This window comes from Periplaneta americana, chromosome 2, assembly GCF_040183065.1.
Source record: "Periplaneta americana isolate PAMFEO1 chromosome 2, P.americana_PAMFEO1_priV1, whole genome shotgun sequence".
Taxonomy (NCBI): domain Eukaryota; kingdom Metazoa; phylum Arthropoda; class Insecta; order Blattodea; family Blattidae; genus Periplaneta; species Periplaneta americana.
Window position 1 is genome coordinate 211,537,330 of NC_091118.1, and position 24,649 is coordinate 211,561,978.

General features: G+C 35.8%; 1 protein-coding gene across 1 annotated transcript in view; it reads right to left on the minus strand.

Moving 5' to 3' along the window:
• The window catches only part of LOC138695098 (very long chain fatty acid elongase AAEL008004-like), a 473,051-nt gene that overhangs the window by 16,893 nt on the left and 431,509 nt on the right, over positions 1–24,649 (minus strand). The window contains exons 5-6 of the mRNA XM_069819488.1: positions 5,467–5,547; positions 3,158–3,214 (exon numbers count right to left, since the gene is read on the minus strand). Coding sequence (XP_069675589.1) covers positions 3,158–3,214; positions 5,467–5,547 — 138 coding nt within the window. The remainder of the gene's footprint in view (positions 1–3,157; positions 3,215–5,466; positions 5,548–24,649) is intronic.

Here is a 24,649-nt window from a genome sequence, read left to right on the forward strand (position 1 = left end):
ATAAGCACTAAGAGTACAAAACAGTGACAAGATATTACTGGAAAAATTTGTTGGGAGAAAATTGAGCATCTGTTGCAGAATTAAGCAAAGCGCCATCTCTCATACGTTTCTGTCGTTTTAAATTAAGTATTAAGTTATGGGTTAATTAGTTTGTGGCTTATGGCCGGCGACTTAATCCAGTACAGCCTCTCTTAACTTTGATTGATAGAGCTATTTAAAGTATTAAGACTTGGAGAGAAGATACGAGATACCTATTAGAAAAAGAAAACTGAAAGCACTGCAGGCATGAAACTGAGAAAATTATAAACGCTTACAAATTCAAGTATGTATTTGGAATAACGTTTCGTTATCCATAAAATGCAATATTAATTATTTTGATTCAGATAGAATCACAGAGTGAGGCTGTCAGTAAGTAATTAGAATATTAGTAGGCGCCAAATCTATAGAATTGTGAAGGATCATTTAAAAAAGACTACAAATAATGCCCATGGCTTGTCAGTATATTTTTTCATTAATAAACTTCCTCGTATAGGTCAGTTTCTATCTGATGCTTTTCCAATTCACTGTGGGCTAAAGCAGGGAGATGCATTATCACCTTTACTTTTTAACTTCGCTCTAGAGTATGCCATTAGGAAAGTCCAGGATAACAGAGAGGGTTTGGAATTGAACGGGTTACATCAGCTGCTTGTCTATGCGGATGACGTGAATATGTTAGGAGAAAATCCACAAACGATTTACTTGAAGCAAGTAAAGCGATCGGTTTGGAAGTAAATCCCGAAAAGACAAAGTATATGATTATGTCTCGTGACCAGAATATTGTACGAAATGGAAATATAAAAATTGGAGATTTATCATTCGAAGAGGTGAAAAAATTCAAATATCTTGGAGTAACAGTAACAAATATAAATGACACTCGGGAGGAAATTAAACGCAGAATAAATATGGGAAATGCGTGTTATTATTCGGATGAGAAGCTCTTATCATCCAGTCTGCTGTCCAAAAATCTGAAAGTTAGAATTTATAAAACAGTTATATTACCGGTTGTTCTGTATGGTTGTGAAACTTGGACTCTCACTCTGAGAGAGGAACATAGGTTAAGGGTGTTTGAGAATAAGGTTCTCAGGAAAATACTTGAGGCTAAGAGGGATGAAGTTACAGGAGAATGGAGAAAGTTACACAATGCACAACTGCACGCATTGTATTCTTCACCTGACATAATTAGGAACAGTAAATCCAGACGTTTGAGATGGGCAGGGCATGTAGCACGTATGGGCGAATCCAGAAATGCATATAGAGTTTTAGTTGGGAGACCGGAAGGAAAAAGACCTTTAGGGAGGCCGAGACATAGATGGGAGGATAATATTAAAATGGGTTTGAGGGAGGTGGGATATGATGATAGAGACTGGATTAATCTTGCACAGGATAGGGACCGATGGCGAGCTTATGTGAGGGTGGCAATGAACCTTCGGGTTCCTTAAAAGCCATTTGTAAGTAAGTAAGTAAGTAAGTAAACTCCCTCATATGTAATCGTGAAAACTTTGTGACTAATTCACCACTTCATAGCATGAATACGCATAAAAAGTGACTTTCATGCTCTATCGGCAAGTCTGTCGTGCTATCAAAAAAGAGTGCGTTATATGGTAGTAAATTTTTTTAATAGCCTCCCTATGGATATAAAAAATGAAATTCAAAACATAAATAATTGATTAAATGTCGATCTTACTCGTGTTAATTGTGTAAGCATGTGAGGCTTACAGCTGTTTCGGTGCTTCTTCACACCATTCTCAGAGCCTACTAGATCTCGGCGTCATCTCGAACTTCGCTGCCTGTTGTGTGGATGCGTTCGATTGTTGAAAAGTGTTGAAATGTGGAGTCAAATAGTGTGTGTGTACTGAAATAGATCTGTGTGTTGAGAATTTGATCAGGGTGTGTTTTAGTGTGTCTGTATATTTCGTATTGTTCTAGTGTGTTGAGTTTTTGGTTTTTGGGTTGTATGTGTAGGATTTCCATGTCTGTATTTATGTTATTGTATGTGTGATTAGCATTAGTTATGTGTTCGGCATATGTAGATGTATTGTGTCCTCTGGTTATTGCTTTAATGTGTTCTTTGTATCGAGTTTGGAATGATCTGCCTGTCTGTCCAATGTTCATTCCAGATCATTCCAAACTCGATACAAAGAACATATTAAAGCAATAACCAGAGGACACAATACATCTACATATGCCGAACACATAGCCAATGCTAACCACACATACAATAACACAAATACAGACATGGAAATCCTACACATACAACCCAAAAACCAAAATCTCAACACACTAGAACAATACGAAATATACAGACACACTAAAACACACCCTGATCAAATTCTCAACACACAGATCAATTTCAGAACACACAATTTGACACCACATTTCAACAATCGAACGCACCCACACAACAGGCAGCGAAGTTGAGATAGTGGCGAGATCTAATAGGCTCTGAGGATGGTGCGATGAAGCACCGAAACAGCTGTAAGCCGCACATGGTTACATATTAACACGAGTAAGATCGCCATTTAATCAATTATTTATATTCAAGTGTTAAAAATAGTGTACGAAAGATTCAACATGGATCAAAACATAAGATTATTTTGGGCCAAATTAAAGAAGTACCTAATTTCTTACGCCTTCTATTCTGTAGGTGAATTCATGACATTCAACAATGCTTTATAAATTTTTCTGTGTTATATGAAATACTGATACTAAACCTTTATATTATTCTAGTAGACTATATTGTAAAACTCTTCTGCATATATTTCAACTAGACTGTGACTATAATTAAGACTTTGTAATACTATTAAGATTTTTTTTATATGTCCCATATTCTAGCTGTGAAGCCATGTACGAATACCATGAAATGGAAATAAATACAATATGTGAGTCCAAATCAGTCAATTAACTGACAGAGTCAAACATAGGCAGTCAAGTAAATACGTTAGGTCAAGTAACTAAGGTAATCAAGTCAGACCAATTTAGTCAGTCAGTGACGTTATTCAGATGAATTTAGTCACAATTGGAGGTACGTGGTAAGTACATTATACGAGGCAGATTATAGTAGTTGATAAGATGATTTGACTGTTAATTCAACTGAAGTACTGTGTTTGACTTCACTTACTGTATCGAAGAACTCCGTGAACTTGGAGAAATAATACCACCAACAGGTCCTCGCCATCTGTAAACAACAACAATCAACATAAGTTGTTGACTAAATCTATTACAATCAATATTTACAATACAAATGCTATGCAATTCGCAATAGATATATGGTATGATGATAATTTTACACAGATTTCTTCTCGGTACTTCTATTCCACGTTTCATTATCGTTTTTTTTAAGTTGGTTATTTAACGACGCTGTATCAACTACTAGGTTATTTAGCGTCGATGGGATTGGTGATAGCGAGATGATATTTGGCGAGATGAGGCCGAGGATTCGCCATAGATTACCTTGCATTCACATTATGGCTGGGGAAAACCTCGGAAAAAACCCAACCAGGTAATCAGCCCAAGCGGGGATCGAACCCGCGCTCGAACGCAACTTCAGACCGGCGCCTTAACCGACTGAGCCATTTCATTATCATTAACTTACACTGTTTTCCTATTATAGTCATGTCACCATTTCATCGTTTCTCCATAAATTTTCATAGTTTTAAAAAGTAACAGGGAAGGGAATTCATCGAATCTCTACAATTGTGTGAAACGTTTTGCTATTCGTGACTGTTATTATGAGAATGGTTGAGATTTGATTTGAACTAAAAGTTTCGTATTTCTTTTCATTTTTGTCTTTGTGCTTCTCGCATTTACATTTAACAAGGCGGAGTCTTCTCGTTAACTACTTCATAATCAATTCCTCATTCCACGATGCCTAGTCAAATACCTTACTATAATAATACTGGACAGCTAGCAGTTTTACGTGCGAACAACGCTGGTGCTGCTACCTACCTGCCGGTGTGGAGATACTCGCGAAACAACCTGTAATCAACTGCAATGTATATTGTTGCTGGGCTAGTTAATAGTTTTATTAATTAGTAAAAAAGGTAAGGTAAAGGTATCCCCGTAACATGCCATGAAGGCACTTGGGGGGCATGGCGGCCGGGTAGCTCAGTTGGTAGAGCAGCTAGCTACGGACTGAAAGGTCCGGGGTTCGATCCCAGGTGGTGATAGGATTTTTTCTCGTTGCCAAACGAGAACGGCCCCAAGGTTCACTCAGCCTTCTATAAAATTGAGTACCGGGTCTTTCCCGGGGGTGAAAGGCGGTCGGAGCGTGGTGCCGATCACACCACCTCATTCTAGTGCCGAGGTCATGGAAAGCATGGGGCTCTACCTCCATGCCCCCCAAGTGCCTTCAAGGCATGTTACGGGGATACATTTACCTTTTATTAATTAGTACTGTGTTAAAATGTCAGGGTGTATATGTGCTGTTTATAATTGTGACAATTGCAGCATTACAAATTGCTCCAAATCGTACTTTCGATTTCCGACAGTTCATAAAACGTAAGTCAACAACATTCTTAGTAGGCCTAATTCCTTCGTCTTTGTGTTGATAGAAAAATACAAATTAGTTTTTTATTTAGACCTAATAAATGAATAGAAGTTAAAATGTATTGGATTTTAAGGTTTTATCAAATTAAGTTTTATTGTTGTTCACATGCCTTTACTAATAATTATTAAAGCATCAGATTACTATCAATTTCATCTTTGCAGTTTTCTGCAATGCGTATATAAAACATTACTGTAAATTCATTCCTAATATCAGATTGATTTTGTCTCGGTAAACCAAAGAAAAAAAATGTAACAATTAATTACGGAAAGTAATATGAAGTATGCAATATTTCTCATAATATGCAGCTTTGATATAAGGTAATAATTTTACATTAAATATTATTCAACATTTCTTAATTGTTTCATATACAATTCCACATTAGTAACTCACGTTTTAAACAATAGTCCGAATCTCGCTTTGTTAATATTTGTATATGTGGACGTAATTCCATCCCACTCCGCTAGATGTCAGGTCCACGATATTTCGCACTCACACCAATGCTGCTAGTATACAGCTGTCCGGTATTATTATAGTGAGGTATTTGGCCTAGTCTACAGACAACAATGCAATTGATAGTCGAAACGATTCACACAGCAATATGACGCCAATGAGTTGTTTGAAATTTTAATGAATAGCCCTGGCTGTTTCGGTCCCATGGACGTAAGGTTAGTGGATTTAACAATTTTGTTAAGTTTTTAACATAGGCAATTATGATGTTAAATAAACAGTTAAATTCTTCAATTTAACAAGTGTTCATGAAACAGTTTTTGTGTTAAATTTATTGTGAAATCAGTATATTAATTTCTTAAGTTTTATAGGTAAAACCGGTTGTCACTAGAATTACAACAAACCTTATTTTTAACCTCAGTACCGGTACTTACCCTCAAAGCCATCGGATTATTGGAGTAGTCGACAGGCTGACACCTGAAACTGTAGTGCCCGGCCCATCCACTCGCCAGATACTGAAACAAGACAATTGACATTATTAAATAACGCGCGCTTTCTCACTAATCAACAAGCAATTCAAATACACAGTCGGGACTGTATGTCTGCTCCAAATCCTGTCACAGCGATCCTAATACACAAGACTCTCATTCCAAATCTAGCCGATATTCAAAATTAGTGCTGCGCATGATTATGGTACTTGCGACCTGACAAATGGCGCCTTTAGCATGTTACTATGGCAACCATTCAAATCAACCAATCACGAGAGACGCGTAACCATGGTAACGGGACGGTGTTGCCGAGTCTATGTTTACAAGTTGCACGTGAATACCACGGCCTAGTGGTGAATACAGTGCCAGGAATTACTTTGAGTTGGCTGGTCAGCGAGTGCTTTGTGCGAAGTAACAATATTATTTATATGTTTATTTATCACTTAACGCCAATATGTATCCCACTGTGTTGTTGTTTTTTATTATTAATCTGTTTTTTGTGTACATTTTATTCAATTGTCGGTTTCTGATTTAATTGTGTAAGTCCTATTTAATTGTAATCTAATATTAATATGTATACTAATGTGTTTATTTTTATTTTTACTGTGTACATTTTTCTTTTTTATTGAATTAACGGCTTCTGTTTTTATGTGATTCGCATCTGATTCTAACAAATTAATATGTATTTCACTATGTTTATTTTTATTTTATGAGGTAAATTTTATGTAACTACCTCTTTTGATCTCATTATGTAATCAGTATGTATTTATTTAATTCTGATGAAGTTTTATGATCAACTGTGTAAGCAAGTTTTAAGCCTGGTTGAGTGTAAGAGAAGGCCTTAAGGCCTTAACTCTGCCAGGTTAAATAAAGCCATTATTATTATTATTATTTAGTTGTATTATTGTTTTAGTGTATCGATAATTATTGTGTTTAAATTACTGGGTGTTCAGTTCAAAATGTGTCTTGGCTCGCTGTATGCCTTCATGTGGCTAGCTGACGAGCCTAGAGAATTCAATCTTCCTACACTTCCGCAGCTCAGGTGTATAATCTAAGAGGCAGAGAAGTTGGCTAGCAAGTACGGCGTTCATTCTGAAGAGTACGTGCCGATACGTACGGTAACGCCAGTAGTGGCAGGAATGTGAACTGTTTGGAAATACGTACTGTCGGGATATGGGGAGAGGGTTAAGACGATTACTTACGTATTTGTTTACATTAACTTCGACGGTCAACATGGACACGGAGCATTTGATTTGTGTTGTGGAATGTTACCGTACGCAACCGATGATAACAAATACCCTGCGTACGACTTGCCGGCGCAAAACACAGTTCGAAAGAGGTTATGGTAGCACACAGACCGTACAGACCGCCATCTGTTGCTACGACGTTCAAGTTATACCGTACACGTTCTCAAGTTCAGATTGAAGAACGCCTTAAATAATAGGCAACTTCTCTAACATTTAAGCTGAAACTCGCTTCAAATCGGTGACCCAACAACAGTGACGTCATGACACACTTTGAAATGAACACCCTGTACATTAGACGTATTGTCTTCCTTGTCATTGGTGGAGTGTGTGGCTAATGTGCGTTTTCTAGTTTCTGCGAGATTTTCTAAACAGGTGACTTGTGCAATGTCGGAAGGAAGGAAAGGCAGGCGGAGAACAAAGCATATTGGACAAGGTGCCCCGTTAAAGAGTCAAGCGCGAGAGATGGTGTGTAATGTAAGAGAGTATTTTGAGAGGGAAAAAGATGGCGGGCCTCTTTTACCTTTGGCGCAAGTCATAATGAGAACTGCTGCTTGTGTTAAAATTAATAAGAGCACTGTTATCGATATTGGAAAAGAAAAAGGCCGTGTAGATTTTTAATCAGAAATATTTTTACAGTTTACAATTTTTTCAACGCCTTTCTAACAATATTACATCGAAGAATGCCGGCACTCATAAAAGTAAAGGCTTCGTATTAAGTTTAAACCTGTTTTTTAGAGTTTACAGTCCTTTCGACGCTTTTCTAACTGTATTACATTGAAGACTACTACCACTACTTATAATAATAAACTAATAAAACAATAATAATGTACACCAATTTTAATGCCTAGTATTCAACAAATTGTTTAGAAATAAAGGATGTGTTCATGTCAGCTACATTGATGTCAGCCGTATATTACTGCACTCTATCGACAGCGCGCTCGCTTAAGGTACGGTCACACGTCGCTACTTTTGTACTGCAGCTGCAAAAGTTGCGTGTCGTGTTCACACGTAAGCCAAAAGTAGCGCGCTGCACGCTATTTTTCATGCTGCGCAACCCGAGTGCAGCAAAAGTTGCAACTGGAGGTTGCGAGTCTGTTCACACACAAGGCGCTACTTTTGCAGCCACAGTCATGCTGCAGGTTTCCATCTCCGTGTTGACTTCTCAATATACATTTTGTGGTTATGTTCGCATTATTAAGAAACTCATGCGAAAGCTTCCTTATCTATTATTTGCTTTTCTGTCGTATCTAGTATTCACAAATTGACATTATTTTCACTATAAAGCTTTTAAAAACTCCTATATACTTAAATGATAACCAACAGTGCATTCACGTAATCAATGTTGGCAACCCTCCTGTTTGGAACTACGCTACGGAAAATTAAAAAAAATAATTATATCGTCAGCAATTATGCTCAGATTGTGTTGTGTATTTAATAACTGTTATAAATAATTTATTTTCATCACATTTAACATTAAAATATATCCAAACAATAAAAGTATCATTGGCACATTTGGGTGGTAACACTGGTTGCAACCGCAGCAAAAGTTTCAACAAAACCGATATCAAAAATGCTGCGGCTGCAACCCTGAGAACCCTGTTCACACGTCGCTAATTTTAAGTTGCGCGCAGTATGAAAAAGTAGCGGGCAGCAGGTTCGGCAGCCGCTACTTTTTGGGTTGCACCGTTGTTCACACGTCGCAGTACAAGAGTTGCGCAGTTTTTTGTACTGCAGCGCTGCAAAAGTAGCGACGTGTGACCGTACCTTTAGACGAAAGATAGGCAATATGACAACACTGCTCCCCTTCTCTGTAAGCTGTCAAGTCGGAAGTAATTTTGGTCAAGGTATAGTTAGTCTTCAGAGAAGTTGTTGGCGCGCTTTCACTCACAGACCTCCGGTTATCTCCGATTGATGCCGCAACAACTTTCCTTTGAACAAGACAGCAGCTTGTGTATGTGCTGTGGTGCAGAGGTACACTTTCCGCTGAGCATTCCGTTAATCGGATCATGTGGTGGTTCGAATACGCTAACATCCGCATATTTTGCCCTAGCTTATGTGAACCACAAGTTACGTTTTAAAATTTCAACGCAGGCAACTGTTTTGTCCACCATAGTTGCAGGTTCCACTTGAAATTCCTTGAAACTGTCAACACATTTCTTTGTAATATTAACGTGTTCAGTGGCGCCAACTTACATGGGCCCGTGGGGCCCGAGTCCACCCAATAATTTGTTGTGCTATTATTATTATTATTATTATTATTATTATTATTATTATTATTATTATATTTCGGGAGGAAATTAAACGCAGAATAAATATGGGAAATGCCTGTTATTATTCGGTTGAGAAGCTTTTATCATCCAGTCTGCTGTCAAAAAATCTGAAAGTTAGAATTTATAAAACAGTTATATTACCGGTTGTTCTGTATGGTTGTGAAACTTGGACTCTCACTTTGAGAGAGGAACATAGGCTAAGTGTGTTTGAGAATAAGGTGCTTAGGAAAATATTTGGGGCTAAGAGGGATGAAGTTACAGGAGAATGGAGAAAGTTACACAACACAGAACTGCACGCATTGTATACTTCACGTGATAAAATTAGGAACATTAAATCCAGACGTTTGAGATGGGCAGGACATGTAGTACGTATGGGCGAATCCAGAAATGCATATAGAGTGTTAGTTGGGAGACCGGAGGGAAAAAGACCTTTGGGGAGGCAGAGACGTAGATGGGAGGATAATATTAAAATGGATTTCAGGGAGGTGGGATATGATGATAGAGATTGGATTAATCTTGCACAGGATAGGGACCGATGGCGGGCTTATGTGAAGGCGGCAATGAACCTTCGGGTTCCTTAAAAGTCATTTGTAAGTAAGTATTATTATTATTATTATTATTATTATTATTATTATTATTTATGAGGTTTATTTATTTTAACGTACTTTACTCTAAAAATGATAATAGAAAAACAAAGAGTTTAATAGAGACACATTTGGTTTTTATCGATTTTAAAAAGGCTTTCGATGAAGTTAATTGTAAAACGTTATTTGATATTATGAAAGAAGATCATGTTCAAAACCAATTAATAAATGCAACCTATAATTTATATTGAGAAAATTGTATTTTAGAATGTATCCGAAATGACCAAACTGAATGGAAATCAATTAATCAAGGTGTTCGCCAAGGTTGTAGCCTATCCCATTATAATTTCTATAATTATATGGATCATATGATTAGAAACTGGAAAAAAAAACAATAATGGTAATTTGAACATCAATAGAAATTCAAAGTTATATATATATATATATATATATATATATATATATATATATATATATATATATAACTGTTTGCAGATGATGTAATATTATTAGCAGATTCTGAAGATGACCTCCAACGTTCTGTTTTCCAATTACAACTCATTTCTTAGGAATACGGAATGGAAATTTCAATTAATAAAACTAAAGTAATGGGAACGAAACTGTCCCCGAACACGAGCTTTGCTTTTTCGGGGTACTTTCATATAGCGTTTTTTTTTATTTTATTTTAGTAGGTTATTTTACGACGCTTTATCAACATCTTAAGTTATTTAGTGTCTGAATGAGATGAAGGTGATAATGTCGGTGAAATGAGTCCGGGATCCAACACCTAAAGTTACCCAGCATTTGCTCATATTGGGTTGAGGGAAAACCCCGGAAAAAACCTCAACCAGGTAACTTATCCCAACCGGGAATCGAACCCGGACCACCTGGTTTCACGGCTAGACGCGCTAACCGTTACTCCACAGGTGTTGACTAAAGCGTTTTTCTATGTATATGTTATTATTAAATAAATCTAAATATATGTCAGGAATTGTTCATAGGGCTAATTGTTTTCAAATGAAAGAAAAACACATTTAAAACAAGGGATAGTGTAATTAAACATAATTACAAATCGGAAACAAAACCTTTCCCTTGGGATGCGAAGGGCGTAAAAAAATTGACAACGAACGAAAAGTTAGGTCTACATTTGTTCCGATCAAATTTCTGCGCATTTAAAGGACAGAACTAAAATTCTTTTAATAATTTATTATCATAATACACTGCTCTATTAAATTGACTGAGCATATTGGGAATTAAATCAATGGTTTTCACAAAACACGCTATGAAATGCTTCATATAAAAAATTACCTCGAAAAGGAAGCAAAAACGAGCAAAATTATATTAAACGTTTTTGTTTGAAATAGCTCAAAGAATAACCCCCTGAAATTAATGACATGTTCACCCTGTATTACCATAAATATAGGTGTCCAGTTTTTGTCACTTTTATTATCTATAACATGGGGCTACCGATAACGATATCACTTCTGACTTTTTAATGGTAGTTCGAAGATAAAAAGTGCGGTATAAAAATAAAATATTCGCGACAAAAATAAATCTAAACTGGTAATGGAAATAACGGGAAAATGGCTGAACGGATTTTAATAAATGATTCCTCATTTTGAAGCTTGGAACCAAAGTTTTTTAGAAAAATAGTAGTTTTCAGTGAAATGTCAATTTTTCAACATAGTTTTCCTATTTTCCAAAATCCATCTGTCGTCAGTTTTGAGAACTAGCTAAACTAGATAATTGCATTTCAGAATAAAACAAAACACATACTACAGTAAACAATATTACACGAAGGCCATGATCTGCAAAAATGCTGATATATTTAGAGCTCAAATTAAATTGGCTACTAAAAACTTAACTTACTAAAAATAATTTACAGGTTCGATTCTGTGGTGTGTAATTTTCTGGATACAGCTGTGTATTGGAAATTAAAAACTACAAAACTTGAGGTGGTTTGATGACATTATTACCATAAGAAATGAAATATTATTGTAGTTAATGCCATGATGTGACTATTTTTCATTAATTATACATATTAATGCTATACTGACGATATGAAAGTGAAACGTTTTGGGGTTATATAAGTAGATGTAGAGAATAACTTAAATTAGATTTTGATTTCTATATTTTACTGAGTGGCGGCTATATAGTATATGTTACTGAAAGCTATAAAACTTACGTAAGAAAATAATATTATTAAAAATCAAATATTTTTATAGTTATTAATCAAGTGGGGTTGGGTCTTTTTCATATATTTAATGGCGGTGTGGTGTAGATATTTATATGCGTGGTTCTCTTCAGCATTGGCTCGAGAGAGACTATCTTTCATTATTATGGAAGCAAATAACTTTCAGAATATCTGGTGTTGTTCATTGAAAATAAATCTGAAAAATGTTTATTTGAACGTGTAATGAACTTAGTTTGCAGCATTTTCTGCACAAGCCACTAGTTATGCTTTAAAAGTGTGGTGAAAATTATTTCACAAGCATTCAAAACAAAATTTAGTCACACACTCAAAACAACAAACTTGCAGGACAATGTCATAAAGATTGAAACCGGCCTAAAAATGCCGAGCATCTAGCTGGTCCTGCAGTGCCTACTCGTCAAGGGAGGAAGAAAAAAGACCCCCTGTTTTTATAATCCAATAAAGCCGTCAGATCAGAAGGGGCGCGGAAAAAGAAATCATGAATGTATTCACAAAACGTTTCCGTTCCAGCGGACATCGGCAAACCAGTTCACACACACACATCACTGTCCTCGTTACACATGGTTCCGTGGGCTCGCAAAGCCGCCGGGTCCAATATTTACTTCGGATGCATCTCTAGCGATCGATATCTGACCTCGTAATTAATGGGTCATATGTACAAATATTCTTACGGCTACAACGAACAAATACATTTACGACTTATTACACTTTTCGTCGTCATTTGTTTTCTTTTGTAATTCTGTATTTTGGAGACATTTCCTATGAAAAAGAAACGATGGTTTCTATTATTATTATTATTATTCTTCTTATACTTACTTACTGGCTTTTAAGGAACCCGAAGGTTCATTGCCGCCCTCATATAAGCCCGCCATCGGTCCCTATCCTGTGCAAGATTAATCCAGTCTCTATCATCATATCCCACCTCCCTCAAGTCCATTTCAATATTATCCTCCCATCTACGTCTCGGCCTCCCTAAAGGTCTTTTTCCCACCGGCTTCCCAACTAACACTCCGTATGCCTTTCTAGATTCGCCCATACGTGCTACATGCCCAGTCCATCTCAAACGTCTGGATTTAATGTTCCTAATTATGTCAGGTGAAGAATACAATGCGTGCAGTTCTGTGTTGTGTAACTTTCTCCATTCTCCTGTAACTTCATTCCTTTCAGCCCCAAATATTTTCCTAAGCACCTTATTCTCAAACACCCTTAACTTATGTTCCTCTCTCAAAGTGAGAGTCCAAGTTTCACAACCATACAGAACAACCGGTAATATAACTGTTTTATAAATTCTAACTTTCAGATTTTTTGACAGCAGACTGGATGACAAAAGCTTCTCAACCGAATAATAACAGGCATTTCCCATATTTATTCTGTGTTTAATTTCCTCCCGAGTGTCATTTATATTTGTTACTGTTGCTTCAAGGTACTTGAATTTTTCCACCTCTTCAAAGGATAAATTTCCAATTTTTATATTTCCATTTCGTACAATATTCTCGTCACGAGACATAATCATATACATTGTCTTTTCGGGATTTACTTCCAAACCTATCTCTTTACTTGCTTCCAGTAAAATTCCCGTGTTTTCCCTAATCGTTTGTGGATTTTCTCCTAACATATTCACGTCATCCGCATAGACAAGCAGCTGATGTAACCCGTTCAATTCCAAACCCTCTCTGTTATCCTGAACTTTCCTAATGGCATACTCTAGAGTAAAGTTAAAAAGTAAAGGTGATAGTGCATCTCCCTGCTTTAGCCCAAAGTGAATTGGAAACGCATCTGACAGAAACTGGCCTATACGGACTCTGCTGTACGTTTCACTGAGACACATTTTAATTAATCTAACTAGTTTCTTGGGAATACCAAATTCAATAAGAATATCATATAAAATTTCTCTTAACCGAGTCATATGCCTTTTTGAAATCTATGAATAACTGATGCACTGTACCCTTATACTCCCATTTTTTCTCCATTTTCTGTCGAATACAAAATATCTGGTCAATATTTGATCTATTACGCCTAAAACCACACTGATGATCCCCAATAATTTCATCTACATATGGAGTTAATCTCTTCAAAAGAATATTGGACAAAATTTTGTACGACGTCAACAAAAGTGATATTATTATTATTATTATTAGTATTATTATTATTATTATTATTATTATTGTTTTATATTAGCAAGATGGAGGAGACGAGCACTGTTTGCCTTTCCAACCGAGACATTACATTATTTAGATGAGATATCACTTCAGTAACACTTGGAATCTTATCTTTCTCTTCCACAACATTTTCATCACCACCATCTTCATCGTCGTGTTTTTCATTTTCACCACCATTTTCATTCCGTGTAACATTTGTGATATCTTCATCGGTTACGAACTCTGAAAACGACTCGATGCTATCAATTTCAAAATGCATTCATCACATGTTAACGCACAAATTGTTTTCCGTTATGCCTGCACAATCCCTTAGAATGCAGTTTTACAACCTCCAAGAAAAGGACATTATTATTCACTAAAGACTGTGCATATACCTGTTGATGCAGCACGTTATACTGCAAAAACGCTGTATGCAGTATTATCACAGTCTACTATATACAGTCACGAAGCTTGGGATGATTTTCTGCAATTCTCGCGATAGTTGTTAGCCGCTTGGAGCGCTGTGAGTACTAGGAACAATAGACTGTGCCACAGCCATCGTGATCTAATACAAGCCGTAAGGCAGACCATGTGACACACTTAACCCGATCACGAAGGGCGGCATTTCAAACATATAAATTAGAGGAATGCATGAACAGTAACATATGTTTCTCTAAAATGTATTGTAATTCCATTAATAAGATTTAAAACAACGATTATGAGACACTTTAGACATAATTCACTTGCGAGTTAAGGTGTAATATAATTTATGGTGTGAAAATTACGTTGTTCGTATGTGTAATAAATGCCTTTATTTCGATTAAATATTGCGAAATTCTTGTACTTTCATTTATGCACGATTCAATAATTTTCAATTGCACCGCACGAATATTTAGATATGTTGAAATTATAGGTTATGTTTACTGTACCAGTTGCCCCTTTCTGTCTAAATTTAGTGATCTCCAATGCCTTGCCATTCATATGAAAATTATAGGTTATGTTTACTATATTTAACTTACATTCCTAAATTCGCAATCATACATTATAATCAAGCATATTGTCATGTATGATACCCGGACATTCAGTTTGTCTGCATTTTAATACTACAATCGAGTACTGAATTATTGTATTTATCTACTACTTAAGAGAGGAAGTAACACAATTGTACGTACACTAATTTCATGGGAGTGGTATGGTAAATGTTTTGTCTAAAATTAAGAAAGGTGGATGTGCTAAATTGAAATCACAATATAAATTCTTTTTTATTAAACCTCAAAATAGCTTCCATTCTAAACTTAAAATGTTGACGCGAACAGATTATGTTAACATGTAAAATTCTCTTCACATTAAAATAACACAGTTTTGTAATTATTTCTGCAAAATATTATGCAACAAGAAGTAAAGGGAATTTATGGACACATTACACTAAATAAAGCTTAGCAATGATACGCAATAAAGTTATAATATAATATTTCACTGAGCTCCATACACTGAAATAGAAAACCCGAACAAACATTACGGCCTGGTCTAGATCGAAAAGGCATTGACTGTGCCGTATTTCGCATTTTTGTGAAAATGCTATGTAAACTGTGAAATGTTCGTTATCGGTTGTAATAACTGTAAATGGCTAAAATACAATAATATGAATAATAATATAGGACAAGGAGACGTTTGTAGTACTATAAATTGTAGGAAAAATAGGTTTGAGTTATCCTTCTTCCGAAAGATCCAGGAAGGTGAGTTTATAGAATATAATATATATTTTATGAAAATAATGTATAAACGTTGTGTATTTCATATTTCAATAGTGGAAGGAAGGTGTTAATTTTTTCAAAAGAACACGATATCGAAAGTACAATACATTTTATCGTCTGCTAGGGAAAGAGTCTATGATGAGGGCATAGTAGCGATCCTGGTGGTGAGCAACTATCTATGTTTGCATATTTAGCAAGTATTGAGCTTTGTGACTGTATATACTAGATCAGTGATGTCAAAGGAAGCGCATTTTTCTGACCTTGACGTGCGCGGGCATTAAGCGCTAGGTATGCTAGGAGGAATAAGCAGGGATACGCTAGCAAAAAAGATTGAATACACTGATTTACACCATAAGAAATTTAGGTCAGCTATCTTCGAACGCCACTGCAGAAGTAGGCCAAAACCGACAGCAAAGTGTTATTTTTATTATTTTTTATCCAATGCCACCAGGTTGTCTTTTCGACATTTCTGGTCTTCTCTCCTGGCCGTGGCTTAGTTGTAACCCACTTCTGAGGTTGGGAGTTACATTACCCCGATGATGTGATAGGATGATTATGATAATGTGGTGCTAGGAGAGGTCTTAAATCTAAACTTAACCTAAATTCCAGACCATGGACGAACACAGGAATAATCCCCTTTAAGGAAAAATTCCTGTGCTCTAACCGGGAATCGAACCTGGGACCTCATGAACTATAGCCAGAAGCTCTGACCACTAGAGGCTGGTCCGACAGCAAAGTGTTAATCTGCATAAACTGGCAGAACACAAAGTTTGCTCACCCCTGGCGCCAACAAAGAAACTCGGCAGGCCAAGCACATAGCGAAATAATTCAGTATGAAAGAAAGGCAGTCATTGGACATCGAGCAGGAATCCGCTCCGTTTGCGCTGAATATTAAGACCCTCCCCCCCAAGTGCCCATCATAGGCGCCGAGCCTTGACTCGTGTTAGTCGCTGGCAACTTGTTGAGTTCTTCGCGCATTTTATGTGTGTGAAGAATACTTAGTGTCAGTCGGTATGTGTGTCAGCAGGGAGAATAGCGAGAGATTTTTCAGCTGTCAGAATGAGTACAGACTAGAAAACCTTGCGGTTTAAACATTTGATTATTATTATTATTATTATTATTATTATTATTATTATTATTATTATTATTATTATTATTATTATTATTATTATTATTATAATTGTACAAAACAAGTTCTTGGCCGTGAATCAACCCGTAGCGCTTCTGGCCTGCAAACCCGAGGGTTTAGGTTCGATTCCCTTAAAGGAATTAGAGATTAGTCTTTTATTTCGTAGGTAATATACGAATTTTACTTGAAGCAAGTAAAGAGATAGGTTTGGAAGTAAATCCCGAAAAGACAAAGTATATGACTATGTCTCGTGACCAGGATATTGTACGAAACGGAAATATAAAAACTGGAAATTTATCTTTTGAAGAGGTGGAGAAGTTCAAATATCTTGGAGCAACAGTAACAAATATAAATGATACTCGGGAGGAAATTAAACGCAGAATAAATATGGGAAATGTCTGTTGTTATTCGGTTGAGAAACTTTTATCATCCAGTCTGCTGTCAAAAAATCTGAAAGTTACAATTTATAAAACAGTTATATTACCGGTTGTTCTTTATGGTTGTGAAACTTGGACTCTCACTTTGAGATAGGAACAAAGGTTAAGAGTGTTTGAGAATAAGGTGCTTAGGAAAATATTTGGGGCTAATAGGGATGAAGTTACAGGAGAATGGAGAAAGTTACACAACACAGAACTGCACGCATTGTATTCTTCACCTGACATGATTAGGAACATTAAATCCAGACGTTTGGGATGGGCAGGGCATGTAGCAAAAATGGGCGAATCTAGAAATGCATATAGAGTGTTAGTTGGGAGGCCGGAGGGAAAAAGACCTTTAGGGATGCCGAGATGGGAAGATAATATTAAAATGGATTTGAGGGAGGTGGGATATGATGGTAGAGACTGGATTAATCTTGCTCAGGATAGGGACCAATGGCGGGCTTATGTGAGGGCGGCAATGAAGCACCAGGTTCCTTAAAAGCCAGTAAGTAAGTACTACCACCACCACCACCACCACCACATTACCACCAGGACTGATGAACACCGATGACATCTTGCTAAATTTAATAGCGACTTTATGAAAGTTCGATATCATGGATACATCAAAGACGTGCCCTTTGTAAGAGCTGCAGAGTTACAAGAATGGGGTATCACGAGGAGATCCACCCACAAAGACGCTCGTCTCTCTCCACTGAGTCATCCGCCCAAATCAGCAAGACGAGATTTTTGCCCCATTAACATGTTTACAAGCGCGGTGGGTGGCAAGGTCTTCTATTAAAACGTCTTGGGGTTTCCGGAGATTACGACACAGCATGACTTCTTCCTCGATTAAGAAGATCAAGCTGATGTCACTTTCGTCTGCAAGGAGAATCCCAAATCTTCATCCAGATGACACATGCAGTACTTCCTCATTACAGGTTCTTCCTTTATCGTGTTGCCAAGGTTACCACTCCTATTTCAGTTTTTTCTCCCCTTCAACTGTTACTTAGAAACTGCCTAGCCTTGGCTACGTCTCATGAAAGTCTGTACTGGTTGGATGATCTTATGATGCAACATAGATCATGGAAGTTCGTCAGTTTGCCGTACTGGGGCCAGAGTATAGCCAGCTGCGTTCCGATGGGAATGATAGAGAAAAGCTGGTAAAGTGTTGCCAATTTGATTTTATTTTTTTATGTATTTATATTTCAGTCTTTGGACACAATTATAAACCTTTTCAAGACCACTCAATAAAAGTCAGAATTAAAAAATTATTTGGTTATTAGAGGAGAAAAATTCGCTCCGGCGCCGGGGATCGAACCCAGGTCCTCGGTTCTAGGTGCCAAGCGCTCTGACCACTGAGCTACGCCGAAGTTCAATCCACAGCACCGTATCGAATCCCCGTCCTCTAGTGTTTTTCCCTTTGTGGCCTTACTCTATATTATATGACATATATATTAAATCAACTGGCATCATACAAGAAGCGCACTGAATTTAGTGACTTCGTGGCCGGGATTCCACAGTATATATGCACTGTTGGGCGAAAAATCTACGTAAAGATTAATTTTTGATCCTACAAAATTTATCTGTTATGGTAACGATGGTTATTGTTAATGACAGTTCACTTAATATAATGTTATGTCAAAGTTAATTACCATAATTGCATAAAAAATATCTTTTCCAAAGCCTCCTTAGTACTTTACCATGTTACAAAATATCTGTAGATGGAGTAACCAATGTTTGTATCATTATTACAGTTATCTGTAAATAGCTTGAAAACGATTAGAGATATCTCAAAACAGATTGCACCATTGTTCTTTTCAGAAAATTTCACACGATTCTGAGTACCTACACGACCCCCTTACATTTAACATTTCAAAGTTGCATTCAAAATGGCGGCTTTTGAGATAGCTGAGGGCTAGACTCGAATGTGTGTCACTGGTAGAGCATTTGGTCTTACAAATACTGGTAACCCCTATAGTAATAGAAAATCAAGCATATGGAAGATATTTATACGGTTCCAGACTCTTGATTCACCCTGCATTTTAATGGTAACATCACTCCCAAACTTTTTAATTTAAAGAAATAAAAATCTTGTATAATTTATTTAAATGCCAAGTATGTCGTTCCCAAGTTAGTTTTGTGAAAACCACAATTCCAAGCATAATATATGAACGACTCGTAGAGCAGGGTTGTAAATTAAATGTTAATTATTCTGTACATAACAATGAAAATATCGATATTTATATCTTTCATGATAAATTAATTTGCTATCGATATTCACATGTTTCATGGTAAATTAATTCGCTATCGATATTTACAGGCCTATGTTTCATGGTAAATTAATTCGCTATCGTAATGATAAATTAATTCGCTATCGATATTTATAGGCCTATGTTTCGTGATAAATTAATTCGCTATCGATATTTACAGGCCTATGTTTCGTGATAAATTAATTCGCTATCGATATTTACAGGCCTATGTTTCGTGATAAATTAATTTGCTATCGATATTTACAGGCCTATGTTTAATGATAAATTAATTCGCTATCGATATTTATAGGCCTATGTTTCGTGATAAATTAATTCGCTATCGATATTTATAGGCCTATGTTTCGTGATAAATTAATTCGCTATCGATATTTACAGGCCTATGTTTAATGATAAATTAATTCGCTATCGATATTTATAGGCCTATGTTTCGTGATAAATTAATTCGCTATCGATATTTATAGGCCTATGTTTAATGATAAATTAATTCGCTATCGATATTTATAGCCCTATGTTTCGTGATAAATTAATTCGCTATCGATATTTATAGGCCTATGTTTAATGATAAATTAATTCGCTATCAATATTTATAGGCCTATGTTTAATGATAAATTAATTCGCTATCGATATTTATAGGCCTATGTTTAATGATAAATTAATTCGCTATCGATATTTATAGGCCTATGTTTAATGATAAATTAATTCGCTATCGATATTTACAAGCCTATGTTTCGTGATAAATTAATTCGCTATCGATATTTATAGGCCTATGTTTCGTGATAAATTAATTCGCTATCGATATTTATAGGCCTATGTTTAATGATAAATTAAATCGCTATCGATATTTATAGGCCTATGTTTAATGATAAATTAATTCGCTATCGATATTTACAGGCCTATGTTTAATGATAAATTAATTCGCTATCGATATTTACAGGCCTATGTTTCGTGATAAATTAATTCGCTATCGATATTTACAGGCCTATGTTTAATGATAAATTAATTCGCTATCGATATTTACAGGCCTATGTTTCGTGATAAATTAATTCGCTATCGATATTTACAGGCCTACGTTTCGTGATAAATTAATTCGCTATCGATATTTACAGGCCTATGTTTAATGATAAATTAATTCGCTATCGATATTTACAGGCCTATGTTTCGTGATAAATTAATTCGCTATCGATATTAATAGGTCTATGTTTAGTGATAAATTAATTCGCTATCGATATTTACAGGCCTATGTTTAATGATAAATTAATTCGCTATCGATATTTATAGGCCTTATGTTTAATGATAAATTAATTCGCTATCGATATTTAAAGGCCTATTTTTAATGATAAATTAATTCGCTATCGATATTTATAGGCCTATGTTTAATGATAAATTAATTCGCTATCGATATTTACAAGCCTATGTTTCGTGATAAATTAATTCGCTATCGATATTTATAGGCCTATGTTTCGTGATAAATTAATTCGCTATCGATATTTATAGGCCTATGTTTAATGATAAATTAATTCGCTATCGATATTTATAGGCCTATGTTTAATGATAAATTAATTCGCTATCAATATTTACAGGCCTATGTTTAATGATAAATTAATTCGCTATCGATATTTATAGGCCTTATGTTTAATGATAAATTAATTCGCTATCGATATTTAAAGGCCTATGTTTAATGATAAATTAATTCGCTATCGATATTTATAGGCCTATGTTTAATGATAAATTAATTCGCTATCGATATTTACAGGCCTATGTTTCGTGATAAATTAATTCGCTATCGATATTTATAGGCCTATGTTTCGTGATAAATTAATTCGCTATCGATATTTATAGGCCTATGTTTAATGATAAATTAATTCGCTAGGTATCGATATTTATATGTTAATTCGCAGACGGAATTCCTCGTTCTGCCAAGCAATAGGCGGATCAGTTACGAAACTCTCCTCCGACAAAAATAAAATTAAGATTACGTTTCATTTACTGTACTTTGACTTACAATTTAGAGACAGCTGATAAAGAATTGCTCGTTATCTAGTAGGCTTTGTAAACAACGGCTTTTATTAAACGCACTCATTTGTTCGGCTTCCATTAAATGTAGTCAATTGTTTTTAATGAATCATAGCCTACTATGATTAGCACGGATTTATCTGTGGAAACCGTATTTCATGTGCACACTTTCTCAATGAATTGATTCCTGTACATATATAAATTCAATGAATTACTGAGCGAGTTGGCTCAGACGTTAGCGTTCGAGACTAGCATTCGGAAGGTTCCGGATTCAAAACCCGTGGCCGACCAATCTGACTGGGGTTTTTCATGGTTTCGCTGGTCACAAAGACAAATGGCGGATTGGAAATTTGCATGCCATTATTCATCACCGCTCCAATCACCAATATCATCAACATTAATCGAAATCTATAATCAGTTATATTCCAATTAAATCATTAACAGAAAAAAAAAATAATTAATATAAAAATTATAAATTGAAAATGATAAGTAACTTATTTTCAATATTTGACCCTTCTTCAAGTATAATAAATTTATCATTAAATAGAACTAGCATTATATTAGGACAAGCCATCTACAACACACAATGGAAACAAACTGAACAATAGCAACAACGGCTTACTGGTATACCCACAGATCCTAAACATGCGATATGACCACAGATGTTAAAGAGTGTATTAAAAAAAACGAGATCAGTTAATCATTGGGTCGTGTTTGTAAATAGCGTGCCTTTACAATATTTTGTAAAACTTTATTTCAGGCTTTGATTTAGTAACCATAAATGACATTATTTTGTTTTATAAATTATGAAAGCTGCCAATTTCTAAACATAGTTCACTTACTTACTGGCTTTTAAGGAACCCGCAGGTTCATTGCCGCCCCCACATAAGCCCGCCATTGGTCCCTATCCTGAGCAAGATTAATCCAGTATCTATCATTATATCCCACCTCACTCAAATCCATTTTAATATTATCCTCCCATCTACGTCTCGGCCTCCCCAAAGGTCCTTTTTCCTCAGGCCTCCCAACTAACACTCTATTGCATTTCTGGATTCGCCCATATGTGCTACATGCCCAGCCCATCTCAAACGTCTGGATTTAATGTTTCTAATTATGTCAGGTGAAGTATACAATGCGTGCAGTTCTGTGTTGTGTAACTTTCTCCATTCTCCTGTAACTTCATCCCTTTTAGCCTCAAATATTTTCCTAAGAACCTTATTCTCAAACACCCTTAACCTATGTTCCTCTCTCAAAGTGAGAGTCCAAGTTTCACAACCATAAAGAACAACCGGTAATATAACTGTTTTATAAATTCTAACTTTCAGATTTTTTGACAGCAGACTGGATGACATAAGCTTCTCAACCGAATAATAACAGGCATTTCCCACATTTATTCTCCGTTTAATTTCCTTCCGAGTGTCATTTATATTTGTTACTGTTGCTCCAATATATTTGAATTTTTTCACCTCTTCGAAGGATAAATCTCCAATTTTTATATTTCCATTTCGTACAATATTCTGGTCACGAGACAATCATATACTTTGTCTTTTCGGGATTTACTTCCAAACCTAGGCCTAGCTCTTTACTTGCTTCTAGTAAAATTCCCGTGTTTTTCCCTAATAGTTTGTGTATTTTCTCCTAACATATTCACGTCATCCGCATAGACAAGCAGCTGCTGTAACCCATTCAACTCCAAACCCTGCCTGTTATCCTGAACTTTCCTAATGGTATATTCTAGAGCGAAGTTAAAAAGTAAAGGTGATAGTGCATCTCCTTGCTTTAGCACGCAATGGATTGGAAAAATATCAGACAGAAACTGGCCTATACGGACTCTGCTGTAAGTTTCACTGAGACATATTTTAATTAATCGAAGTAGTTTCTTGAGAATACCAAATTCAATAAGAATATTATATAAAACTTCTGTCTTAACCGAGCCATAAACATGGCCCACTGATTTAGTTATTTCTTCATGGTTTTTATAGATAGGTTTCTGATGGCAATGTTAAATCCGTATGTACTATACCCAGAAAAACACACGATATATCGAATATTAACAAAATGCGTCCAATATTTATAGAATTAATGTACACACACAAGTAGGCACATTGATAGTAGACGTCATACCTAAAATGGCTTTTCGGTACTACAAACGCTGAAAAATATGCATTTCCTTGAAAAGGTCTTAAACAGAGTTAGAAATACATTACTGCCTCTTTGTACTTCTATTCGTAAAGTGAAATAAAATATAAAAACATGCAAATGCGGAATATGAAATGCTTTGTAGTGCCAGCTACCACTGACGCCGTAGGGAATGTGGCAAAAGACCTGGATAATAATTTGAAATCAATACAAGGAAAACATTTGCAACTTCGCTATGAAATGGCAGCCATAATAGTAGCGAGGCCAGTACAATCTATAATACAACTTTTTACCAGTCGGGGTAACTTCTTACCACTTTCTACTTCCCGCTCAAAGTGACTCGTGTTCAGTCTGTGTAAAATATTTTTCAGCAAAAAGTAGAAAGTTGCAATATTACACAAAAAGACTGAACACAGGGAATACAAGTTGCTTGAAACAAAATTAGGAAGTCATACGAAGCACTCAGGAATAGAGTTGGGTCAATTCGTGAACGAATCGTTCATTCGAACGACTAATAATAAAGAATCGTACGAATCGATTCGTGGTAATAACGAATCGTCGTTCAAAAGAATCGTAACGAATCGTCGTTCAAAAGAATAGTAACGAATCGTCGTTCAAAAGAATAGTAACGAATTGACATGGTATCGTAACCCACGATTCTATTTACTTGTTTGATGTAACCTGTCAACGGACATTTCCGAACCTTGCCGAATACTCCCGAGCGAGAGTGAAATCAAAATACTGCATTTGTTAAGTGTGAAAAATAATGAACACAAACCTGAAATTTGCATAGTTAAATAGAGATGTAATGCAAAAAATGTACTTCATAATAAGGTTCAGTTGATAAATTATAATTTAGAGACATTATCTTGGGTAATTTTGTAGACTAATGGAGGTCATGCTGAATGGTTCCAGCCAATGAGAAAGAGACAATCCAATGTCTCGCCTCTTATG